The sequence below is a fragment of the Manis pentadactyla genome, chromosome X, assembly GCF_030020395.1.
Source record: "Manis pentadactyla isolate mManPen7 chromosome X, mManPen7.hap1, whole genome shotgun sequence".
NCBI lineage: Eukaryota > Metazoa > Chordata > Mammalia > Pholidota > Manidae > Manis > Manis pentadactyla.
The window spans coordinates 20,441,514-20,454,300 of record NC_080038.1 but is presented as its reverse complement, the minus strand read 5'-3'; the positions used below and the strand labels follow the sequence as shown (position 1 = coordinate 20,454,300).

The 12,787-nt window shown below is 45.1% G+C and overlaps 1 protein-coding gene across 1 annotated transcript; it reads right to left on the bottom strand.

The window, feature by feature from the left end:
- Nucleotides 1-7,393: 7,393 nt before the first annotated feature.
- Nucleotides 7,394-8,425, bottom strand: LOC118926198 (melanoma-associated antigen B18-like). The gene has a single exon (XM_036912770.2). It carries the CDS (start codon nucleotides 8,423-8,425, stop codon nucleotides 7,394-7,396), a length of 1,032 nt encoding a protein of 343 aa, XP_036768665.2.
- Nucleotides 8,426-12,787: the final 4,362 nt, after the last annotated feature.

Here is a 12,787-nt window from a genome sequence, read left to right as displayed (position 1 = left end):
GAACCCAGGGAGGAAGTTGTGCCAGGGTGTCCACTGCCCAGGTCCGTGGCTGTTCAGAATGACACAGAATCCTCACATTGTGCCTGTAGTGGTCCTGGGACCCTGCCTCCTAAGGACTGACGTCCCACTCCAGCTTAAGAGCCAAGCTCTAAGCTCCCCCAGGTCTGCTATGGGCCATTATGTGATGTCTCAGCCTGATGGACCTTTGTGATATTTTAAGGGTTGACAGGACGGACAGGCCACGCACTCACCCCGACTCTGGGCCCGATCTGGAAATCCTCCCTGTACTGACCCCACCCCAGTAACCACCAGGAACACAAGCACACGCACACACACACACACACACACCCCAAGGCCCCTTCCCCATGACGCTGCAAACACACCACGGTCCCTCCTTCATGACTCGGAATGTGCACGCAAACACACATGCACACACACACAGCAAGGCCCCTCCTCTGTGATGCTGCACACACACACACATACACACACACACACACACACACACACACACACACACACACCAGGGTCCCTCTGTCGTGACTCGGAACGTGTGCGCAAACACACACACACGCACACCAAGGCCCCTACTCCATGACACTGCACACACACACACACACACCACGGTGCCTCCTTTGTGACTTGGAACGCACGTGTGCAAACACACACATACACACACACACACACACACACCAAGGTCTCTGCGCCATGACGCTGCAGACACACACACACACACCATGGTCCCTCCTTCATGACTTGGAACGCGTGCGCAAACACACACAGACATGCACACCAAGGCCCCTCCCCTGTGACACTGCACACACACGCACACACCAAGACCCCTCCCCTATGACACTGCACCCACACACACACACACCAAGCCCCCTCCCCCGTGATGCTGCACACACACACACACATACATACCATGGCCCCTCCTCCATGACTCGGCTGAGGACAAAGGGAGGAAGCACCTGAGTCGTCAGGACTGCCCGCACCGTCGCAGGCTGATGTCAAGAGCGGGGCTCTGTGTGGCCCTGCTCTGGGGCCTGGAGTCCCTTGATTCCTACCAGTGGGCCCCTCTTCCCTCCACAGGGCCTGGGATTTCTCCCTCTGCTGAGCTGAGCCAGAGGCCACCGGCTTCTGGACAAGCCTTGGTCCCTGAGGCCCCCATGAAGTAAGGAATTGGACTTGGGACCTCACAGCCCTGCCGGGGCCTCCCGGGACTACGAGTTGGAGAAGGTAGGGCCGGGCCTGTGTGGCTGCCTCTTTTCTGGGGTAAGGGGTTTGGGGGCTATCGGGGGCGCATCCTCGCGGTTCTTACTCCAGATGCCTGGCACCTCAGCACCAGACGAGAGTCATGGGGCTTGTCCGTGTGCTCTACCAGGACAGCAGCTCTCACACAAGGCCTCCGCCGCCACCCACAGCATGGATAGGCGGAAGTTAGGAAGGGCTACTTCGGGTCCTGTGCACCGGACCTCCCACTCGGGGTGGCGGAGGAGTACGGTTGGTGTGAAGGGGTTTTGTGGGTAGAGGCAGGGCAGTTGGGGGAGGGACCGGCTTGCTTCTGCCCAGAGTCCCACAAGGCTGGGCCTGGGACTTGAGGCTCTGCTGAGCTGAGTCAGCTGGCCTCCCGCTAAGCCTCTCATTCCCCTCAGCACCCCCAGGAGGGGGTATTTGGAGGCCTGCGCCTAGTACCGTGACAGGGTCTCCCCCAGGTCTGACAGTCGGGTTGGTGGATGCCTCTCCCAGCCCTTTCTGTGCCTTCCCTTGACTCCTCGTAGGTGCTGCGCTACCTCCTCTCTCGTGACACGAGGCCAACTCCTTACCTGAAAGATGTCAGTTCTCGGAGCCCGGCTTTGAAATGCGTGTACACCTCACCTGGCCACAGCTGCCTGTCGCCTCCCGAGCCTGGCTGCTGCAGGTACGTGTGGTGAGGGGACGGAGGGGATCCTGTGGGATCCCATACCCCCTAGGGTGTGTAGCTCCACGTCCTCCCTCAGATCCTCACAGTGACTGCGGGCAGAGAGCCTGGGGTCCCTCCCTTCTCTGATGTGACTCCATCCCTGTCCTCTACCTTGGTGCACAACATCCCAAAGGGCAGGGTGAGGGGCTCCTTAGCCTGTGAGCTCACACTGTGTGTGATCTCTCTTTGTGGACATGAGGGTCATTGCCCAGAACTTTTCTGAATGAATTTCTGGCCTCATGTTCAATTACTGTGGTCTTGCTGTTCTATTTTAGTTCATGCTTTATATTCCATTAAGATGACCATTAACGAAGGCCAGTCCTCATTCGCTGCTGAAGTTTCAGGTGCTTTAGCACAGCCGGTGGACTCACACTGCCACCACCAACTCCAACGTCTGGTTGTTACCCATGCTTCTGGTGCGTGTGCTCTTGAGTTTCCGCCTCCCATCTCTCCAGTGAAGCAGTAGAAACTCAGTGTCCACGGGAAGAAACACAGGCTGAACTTCCACATCCTTCCTCCCAACCTGTCAGCTGCCCTTACTGCAGCTACAGACCTGTCTCCACTCCAGGGCCTCATCGTTTCTGCCCACGGAGCTTCTAGGCAGGTGGAGACTCGGTGTCCCTCAGGGCTTCCTTTGCTGTGAGTTTCTGCTTTTGTTCATACTGGTTTTTTTCACTGCTTTAATTTTCCCAGGGTTGATTTTGGGCATGGGGAACAGTGGCCTGAGTGTGGCTGTCATCTCAGCTGCTATGCGTGAGGCCCTAAGTCTACAAAGGAGTTAAGGGTGACTGATAGGTTTAGGACATGTGCTCCTTGTGAGTGTGCATGGCCTGTGGTTCTTGCTGACACTTCTTTTTCCTGAGTCGGTCAGGAAATGTTTAGACTCGCTTCTTTAAAGAGTGTGGACATCTTTGTGAGGTGTCTTTCTAAGTATGTTTTTTTTTGTCGTTCCTGTTGTGTGTGGTATATTTGTCATTACACGTCCTAAGTAATTATTGATTTTCCTTCAGATCAGTCTCCGGATTTTGCTCTGATGATCTTTTTGGTACCAGGTTTCTGAATCCCTTGAACATTTCAGTATTTTCTGTGCCTGTTGCTGTAGATTTTTTAATTAGAGGATGAAACTGTTCCTGTTATTATCTTTTCCTTTTCACTCTTCATACCTCTAATTTCTTTGGTCTTCTAGCATGGCTTCTGGCTCTGTACTAGCTCTGGTTTTCCTGTTATAGTTCAAAGTGTTTTTAAATGTCTTGTCAGATTTCCTCCTTGGCCTATTTCTTACTCAGAAGTGTATTGTTTCATCGCCAAATACTTTTCATTTTCCTGCTGTCTTTGTGGTATCAGTTTCTGGTGTAATTAATTCTGTCGTGGTCTGAAAGTGTTCTTTGGGTGACTTGTGCTCTTTGACATTTGGTGAGAAGTTGTAGGGCACAGAATGGGATCTTTCTTAGGGTATGTTCCCTGGGAGCTTGAACAGAATGTGTTTTCTGCTGTTGTCTTAAGTGTGTGTAATTCCCAATACCATGTGCATCTAGTTAATTGATGGAGTTGTTCAGTTCAACTGTACTTTCCTGGTTTTCTGCCTGCTAGAAGCGTCCATTACTAATAAAGGGGTGTTGAAGTTTCCATCTCTGAAAGTAGATTTGTCTCATCAGTGCTTGCCTCACGTGTGTGAACACCGAGTTTTGTGGTCCATACAAATTATGTTTTCTTTGAGAGTTGACCACTCTGTCATTATGTAATGCCCATTTTTGATCCTGGTATGTTTTCTTTTCTTGCTAGCTTGTTTATTTGTTTATTTATTATTAGTTTATTTATTCATTTATTTCAGGTATCATTGATAGACAATCTTACAACGGTTTCACATGAACAACATTGTAGTTGAAACATTCACCCATATTATCATGTTTCAGCGGGTTTGTGCCCCTGGGCTCTTACCTTCACCAGTGCTACCTGAGATAGGAAGGCCAGAGGCAACTAGAGTTGGGATTGTCCCTGTGGCCAGATTTGTTGGTTTGGGAATGCCATCTGGGCCGCTTTTCAAAATGATGACTTTTCCCTGGGTGTATTTCAACAAGTTTCTTTCCCCTCCTTGTCCTAGAAACCTGAGGAACGATCTTCTTGGCTGTTCACTGTGAGAACCATGTGAGGCTCCAGACAGTAAACGTCATGACAAGGTGGGGGATGCTCTAAGACTAGGCGCCTCGGAGTTTCCAGCTCTGAAGCTTGCCACATGCAGCTTCCCGTATGACATCAATTATGCAGTCAGTTTTCCTACCCATCCCTGCATTCCGGGGCTGCTGCCTGCTCCCAGTAAACTGTGATTCCCCATATTTGCCCATGTCTTCAGTTTTGAGGGCACTGGTTTGCCTGCTAACTTCAATTCTCTGAAAGATCCAAGAGGTGATGGTTTTCAGTTTGTTCAGCATTTTTCTTCCTGCAAGGATAAAAGTGATGGCTTCCGAGGCCTTTACATGTCTGAGCAGGACAGTTCCTGTTGAATTTTGGATCGTAGCAATGTGACTATACACCTATGCCTTGTTGCTTGCTTTACTGGGAATTCTTGCCACAGTCCACATTTCGGTATGCTTACCCTAGATCACACAACATGGCATTTCCGTTCCAGTGCAAGTTGGCTGGAAGTTATTGCCGTGAGCTAGTGTTCAGCTATTATCAAAGGCTATTTCTTTATCCCTGTGTGTAATTAGGTTGTGATACTGTGATTTATAATGAAATATGCATTTGGTTTACATCCCTAGTTGTGGCACAGCGCACCTAAAAGTCTTGAAATTTCCTAAGTGATAAGAGCAGTAAAGATGAAAGGAGTGTAATTTGTTCTTCCTAACGCGACCCTTTCCAGCGCACACACTTGAGTTTGTTAATGAGGTGATTTTTGGAAATCCCCAGGGAATGCGGTGGGGCGGGTGGCGTGAGATGGGGGGGTGGAGACTGGCCACCAGGGGAAGCAGCCATGTGACTAGAGGGTTAGAATTTTGAGCCCCATCTCCTGACTTCCAGGGAGGAGAGAGGGGCTGGAGATTGACTTAATCCCCAGTGACGACTGATTTCATTAATTGTGCGTAAGGGATGAGGCTTCCATAGAAAGCCTAACCAAAGCGGTATGGAGAGCTTCCAGTGTGCTGAACACCTGGAGGTGCTGGAGGGAGGTGCAGCTGGAGAGGCCAGGGAAGCTCTGTGCCTCTCCAGCCCCCAGCCTTGCGCTGTGCATCTCTTCCATTTGGCTGTTACTGAGTGATGTCCTTTCGTGATAAACCAGTCACCTAGTAAGCAAACTGTTTTCCTGAGTCCTGTGAGCCATTTCAGGAAATCAGCAAAGCCGAGGCGGGGCCATGGGAACCCCTGACTTCTATACCCAGTCAAGTGAGAAGCGTGGGAGGCCTGGCCTTGTGATTAAAGGTAGGGCAGTTTTGAGGGAATGAGCCCTTAACCTGTGGTTCTGATGGGAAGTCCAGGTAGATATTGTCAGAATTGAATTGAATCGTAGGACGCCCAGCTGGTATTCCAGACTTGGTCAAGAATACTGGGGGAAAAAAAAAGAAGGAGGAGGAGGAGGAGGAGGGGGAGGGGGAGGAGGAAACCCATCCAAATCCATACATTTGGTGTCAGCAGTATTGAAAGCAGAAGTGTAGAGACTATTCTTTTCTTTTACAAATGCATTCTCTCCTTTTTCTGCTAATATAGTGATTTCCAGTTGAATGCATTTTCTCCTGTGGTATCTTCTTTGTGTTCCTTGGACATATGCTGTTTCTTCATTTAATTTATGGTTGTATTGGATATCTTTGAATTTATGAAGGTTAGTTGTCTCTGAGTGATCTTGCCCAAGGATTCTTTACTGGGGCCCTGGTATCTGGACTTTGGATCAAGGAGAACTACCCTGTTAAAATGCTTGGCCCAGTTCCTGTCATTTTGTATGGTTTCGAAGAATTGAAATAAGATGGTGACTAGTTTTTCCCTGACCACTTGGTGTGTAATGAGCCTCCTCACTTGGCTCGTCCTGGAATGTGTTGGCAGTGCCATGGGTTTGGACTCCCTTTTCCATTCGGTGATTTATCTTTTGTGGAAATTGTTCCCTTGCACTTGGATTTTCAAATTTAAAGGAATGATCTTTATAATGGAAGCAATCTCATACAACATGGTAGCAAATCACATAATGAACCCGATGTATCGAAAAGCAGCATCGATGAGCCTTTCAGTACTTGTAGGAGAAAGTTGGTTCATATTAAGGGATTTTTCATTGAGCAGTTGATTGGCAAGTCCACTCCAGAGACAAAGTTCTGTACTTCCATTTGGAGATACATAATGTCTGCTGTCTACTTCCTGGTCCTCAGTTGTTGAGGAATTTCACACTTAGTCATTAATCCCTTTGAGGCTGCAGAGTGGTGTTCTCTAATTCTTTTGTTCCATTGGTCTTATATGTATATATATCTTATATGCCGGTGTAGGATATATATATATATATATATATATATAAAACTGGGGTGTATGTATATGATATATATTCTAAGAGCATAAGTGTTTCATATGCTAGTTTCCCCACTTCCAAAACAGTGACTTTCAAAGAGCAGATGTTCTATTGATATTTGGGAAATGAATGAGCCAGAGAACATGAATTCTTGCTTTCAAATATTTTATTTCTCTCTTAAAACATTTCATTTTTCCTATATTCTCTAATAAGCTAAGCAAATCCAGGTTTGTATCTTTTATTTTTACAGAACAGACTAAAATGTGGAAGGGAAACCAATAAATGAACAACTTTTTTTTCTTTGCCTTCTATTTTTGATCTCAATAATTTTACGGCTTTTTTTTCTTTGCACATTTCTAAGGAAATGCCTATTACAAGGCCATGTTTTGTTGTTCTCGTTCAGTAAATATGAAATGTTTCCCAGGTTGACTTGCAAAATACTAAAACACCTTCTCTTAAATCTATTGAACAGGAAAAAATAGGCAACCAAAATCATTAATAAGCTTAGATTCTGAAATTATTTAAACTTTCTACTAAAGAAACATCTGAAATATAACAAAAGGCAAGAGAGAAAGAAAGAAAGGAAGGAAGGAAAAAATAAGGCTAGACAGAAGTCTCAATTTACCATATAGAACAGAAACAGAAAGGTGATATTCCTGCGTTCCCTCCGGACCCACCCTGACCATCACTACTTAGAATATTGACTGCTTTTTCCTTCCACAAAGAAAAAAATCTGCTTCAGCTTCAGTAAAACCTAAAAAAAAAAAAGTAAAGTTACAAGTTACAGATACACAACAGGAGCACAAAGACGCTTGTCCATCCCCCTCCGCCCCCTCCACAGCCTTCCCTCCCACCCAGGCTCACACAGCCCATCCCCCCGCCCCACCCCCCCTGTTAGATTGCGGACACACCTTTCAAACAAAAAGTGAAGAGACAACCTCAGACTTCTCTTAGTGTTGGGAGGGGTTGCGAACCAAGGCTGTGGCCCGTGCGCTGGCCCTGGCAGCAATGCGGGCCCTGGCTGCAGCCTTGGCTGCAGCTCTGGCTTGGGCCCTCTCTTTCTCATCTTGCAAAGCGTCTTCATACCAGGATGGAAAGGCATTCGGCACGCTATCATGCAATTTGGCGAGAAATTCCAGCATCCTCATCTTGCTGGTTTCGGCGTGGGCCCTGGCACCCCACAGGAACTCATAACAGGGAGGGTCGCTGCCGGCTACCTGGCGGTACTCCAGGTACTTCTGCTGCACGAAATCTTCGGTGACAAGCTTCTTAGGATCCCCATAGATGAAATGCTTCTTATCAGCATAGACACCCATTACATTCAGCACTTTCCAGATATCTTCTTCCCGGGCACAGTTACCTTTCATGAAGACCACACCCAGCACCATCATCAGGACGCCGGTCTTGGGCATCTTCTCTTCACCGTTGGTCGGATCATCGTAGGTGGTGTCTAGTTTGTTGATAAAGACATAGCAGTGCCTGATGGGATCCACCTCCTTCAAATCAACACCAAAGGCCAGCTCCATGTACTCAGAGGCTCTCTTGAAGATCTCATTGAAATGATGCTTGTGCTTTTTGATAACATGCTTGAGCATGTCTGACTTTGTAATTGGCTCCTTTTTCTGATACTTCTGCATTAGGTACTGCACCAACAAAACCACCATGCTGTGTAAAGGACCTCTTTCGAAGTCCTCAACGCCCTGTGAGGACCTTGAGCTTCGCTTATTTTGGCTATTGGCATCATTATCTGACTTGGCACTTGTAGCAGCTGCAGCAGTAGTTTTGGGAGAAGCCCTAGGAGAGCTAGGTGTCTCAGCAGCAGGCACATTCTGAGATCTTCGCTCAGAGGGAGGACTGGCAGGGGAGGGGGCCTCTCCAGCTGCTGCAGCAGTGGCCTGAGCACCCTCTATGCTCTGGCTTTCCATCCTGGCCAGGTGGCGTTTCTCACGGGCACGGAGCTTACTCTTCTGACCACGAGGCATGATTCTGGTCAAGGACAACAGGCACAAGTGCACACAATCAGATTGATGACAAGGTCACCCTAAAAGACGGAGGAAGAGATGGCATGCACAACCTCAGTAGGGAGATTCTACCTTGCCTCTAAGAAACGCCACCTCTGCTGGTTCCCTTAAGAGTACTGTTTTAGGAACCCTCAAAACAGGTGCAAATGGGACTCTGTGGACCTCCTCTGTTCTGTAGGGGCTTGTCACCTCAGATATAACTCTAACGAGAGTCCTTTGACTCCACCCTCTGCTGAATTAGAAGGTACCCCTTCAGACTAAAGCATCCAACCTCCCAAATCCCCTAGGCAGAAGTGATGGGTGTTAGGGCTATCTGCATGTTTGAGTCACTGACAGTTGAGAGTGGGGGTGGGGCACGCTGGGGTAGGCTGGGGCTCTGCGGAGCCCCCTACTTTCCCGTGGGAATATGGCCCTTCAGTTACAGCGAAAGTTTCACAGCTTGATACCTGTCTAATCCTGAGATGACGCCTACTGAGTTGAGGTCACACCTCTTCAGACATCAGCCGTTGCGGGGCACCCAACCGGCACAGCCTACGGAAGTCCTGTGATTACTTATGGCCACGCCCACTGGGCTTCCCAATGTCGTAGCTGCCGTTGGGGGTGGTTCTAGGGGAGGCATGTTCTGGGCCTCCCTTCTCCTCTGCTCTAGGGGCATATTAACGCAGAACTCGCACATGACTCTTTTCTGACTCCTGACAGGGCCACTCCTCCCTCTGGAAAGTAGAGTCAGTGGACCTCAGACCAAGGTTCTCATTTCCCTAGAACCCCCAGTATGAAGTAAGGGGGGACCTGAACCCGTAGCCATGCTTGGGACCTACCAAGCTTGGAGGGCAGCATGGGGGGGTATCTTTGTGGACCCTTCTTTTGGGGCCGGTTCTTCCTTCAGTGCTCTCTCTGTGTCTTACCTCGATGACTTGTATTTAGGTTCTGCACTATCTCTGCTGACCAGAGGCCAAACCCATCAGGTAAGACAAATCTGTAAATAATTTAAGGAGAGTTACTATCTGCACAATATCGGGCTCACTATTAATAAACAGTGTATTACTCTATTTGAAACTTCCCTTAAGTCTATCAGTAATTTTTTAAATGCTTGCTTTAATAAAGATCATGCACATATTTGTTAGTTCTCTTTATAGTTATATTTTGTATATTGCTGCTTTTTTGAATGGTATATGTTCCATTACATATTCTAATTATTTATTTTGTGTGGCTGGACTCCTGATATTACTACAATGATAATTTGTACCAGGTTCCTGAATTTTCTTACACATTTAAATATTTGGCAGCCAATTTCTTTGGAGTCTTCAATTAGAGGATCATATTATTTCATTCATTTCATTTTCATAAGTTTATTCTGGTATTCCTGTGTATAGCTGAATACTGGCTATGCCATCCAGTCCAGGTTTGAACAATTGAATTTGTACCATGCCTGTGCATCCTGTTGTGGACTTTATTGGGAATGTTTCTGGCATTTCACATTTACATATCTTTGGTGCTGATTCTACAATATGGAAATTCCATTCCAAGTCAAATTTGCTACAAGTTAATACCAAGAACTAGTGCTGAATTTATATCAAAGGTTTTTTTTCTTTACTTACACACATGATCAAATGCTTTCTCTTCTCCATCTATTAACGTAGTGAATTCCAATTCACTGTTTTTTCTAATGTGATATGATGTTTGCACTCATTGGTCACAGCCTATTTCTTCATTTAAGTCACTGCTCTATTGGATATGCTATGGATTTATTTCAAACTTATGTCCATATGAATGAGCTTCACTTAAGTGTTCTTTTCTTGGTGCACACTCATCTGGCCTTTGTATCAAGGAGAACTAGCCTGTTAAAGTGGTTGACTAACTTCCTACCCTGTATGGTTTGAAAGAGTTTACTTAATATGATGATTAGCTTTTCCTTCATTATTTGGTGTAACACACTTAAACCTGGCTGGTCCTGGTACATATGGAGGGCAAAATGTAGCAGAAGAACATTTTCAGTTTGTATTGTCAATGAAAATTTTCTATTTCTTTATGTACCTATTTAGTGATTCATATCTTCTTAAAAATTGTGCCATTTTACTTGGGTTTTCTAATTCAATGACATGATATTTAAATAAATTATTTTATTATAGAGATTGACAACATATACAACATAATAGAGAATGAAATAGCTCACTATACCTGACAGTCAGCATCAATAATCTTCAGTAGATATAGAAAGAAGATTGTTCAGATTAAGGTTTATTTATTTATTTGTTTTGTTGTTTGCCAGAAGCACTTCACAGGTGACAACGTTCAATTCTACTAGGAGGGTCACAATGTCTGTTGTTTCATTTGCAGTGATGCTGGCAGTCATTAAGGGCCATCACTGCTATTCATTAATCCATTAAGGACTGCTGAATTGTAATTCTCTAATTCTGTCATTCCTTCTAGGATTATTGGTTGAAATATATCTATAGGCAGAAACTTTTGTTATCCTCCTTTTTTCCCCTTGAGGTAAGCCTTAGAGTTGCCCCATTTTACTGCCTAGAGAGATAAAGAACTCTAATCTCTCTTTGTCTAATCAATATTAGACAACCCTACAGTCCAAAATTGCATATATTTTTTGTAATTTAGGTAACAAAACAATCTTGCTTGAGAATAAACCAGTTAATAACTGGTTGAACAATTCATCTGTTTGTAATCAAGATTAATGAGCAGCATTTGAATAATTCATGTTCAAACCCTACCTAGTCTTTGTCACATGACGTATCACTTGTACCTAGAATAGGTTATGATTTTGGAAAACAGAAAATTTTACAAGGATTTATTGAAAACTAGCTTTTTTGAAGGTATATAGTTTCTATGTTCTTTTTATATAACTTCCAGCCAGCATGCCAGTTGAGTTTTATTTTTTCACTTTATGAATTGAAATGTGGACATGGCTAGTGGTTACTATGTTAGATTGTACTCATGTAGTTGCAAAAAAATGCATTGTGGCACTCTTTCTTCTGGGTTTGCAAACTTACTCAGTATGGGGTGACCTAATGGACTTCATATCAGGAATCTGTTCATTCATGTGGTCAGTGCAAAAATACCTGGTTTGTTTGAATAAATATGCTATTACAGTGTCTCCATTTGTTAACATAGATTTTCCAACTTCTCAATTCACTTGTCAGTAAATTAAATATTTAGATTTTTGAATGAATATTTACTTTTTGATTAAGTAACTTTTTGGACATGTTTCCAGATTAATAAGCCTGGAAGTAGAGAATGTTGTACAGCAGAGACATCAAATTGGTTAAGGAGCCATAGGTTATACACCTGGTTTGTTACCATTCAACTATTAGAACTACCTCCCTGGTCCCTGCACCTATCCTCCTTCTCCCTGAGTGGAGCACTCAGGGAGAGGTCATCTGGAGTGATTTGGCCTCTGACACCTTTAGCCTTTCAGTGGCTGACGACCTTGTTCATCTTGACTTTCTGCTCCAGTCCAACTTGTACAAACTGTCCAGCCTTAAACCTGCTGTTTCCAATACCATTTCAACCACCTCAATGGTCACATTGCCACCGAAAGACTGGATTTCTGAAGGCTTCCCATTCCCTCAGACATCAGCTCCAGCCAAGAGAATGATATTAAGGAGAAACAGGACCAATTAGTGATCAAGGCCATTTTAGAGGACTGGATGCACTGTCTTCACTGAGCCCAGGACCTATTGTCATCATACTCAAATCAATATAGCCAGTTTGTCAGATCAAGAGAACTATATTTTTGAACACATAACTGTATCACTTGCCAGGCAACCAAAATAACTAAGTAGAAAGTGTATTTCAGAGGTAAGAGCATATATTAATACCTCCTAGTAAATGAAAGATAAGGAAATGTCAAAGGTCACTGAGTCAGGGCCAGCCAGAACTAAGGTGAGTGGGAAAGGAAGAAAATATCCCATTTTTAAATTAATACAGGATCTGACCCTACACTTGCATGGCCCTGACAGTGAGTTCCTTGCTTGTCTAACCTTATTTTTGGTCCGTGGATGGTGTCCCTATTTAAAAGTGTGGTATTTCTCTTCCTGAAATTTTGGCACTAATTTAAACTCTTTTAAAATACTGAATTAAAACATAATTTATCTTGATGACTAAGACTTTTCCGTTCACCCCTTACCTTAAATTTGTGGCTTAAGGTGAATGCCTCACTTGCTTCACCCTAGTCGCAGTCCTGGTGAGTCTTTAGTGTCTAATACTGATCCTGGCCTCACGCTTTTAAGAGCATTGCTAGTTAATTATCCCTTGCCTTACCTTAAATTTTAGACGTCATTTCATTGTCTACCTTGGTGAACTCGAGCA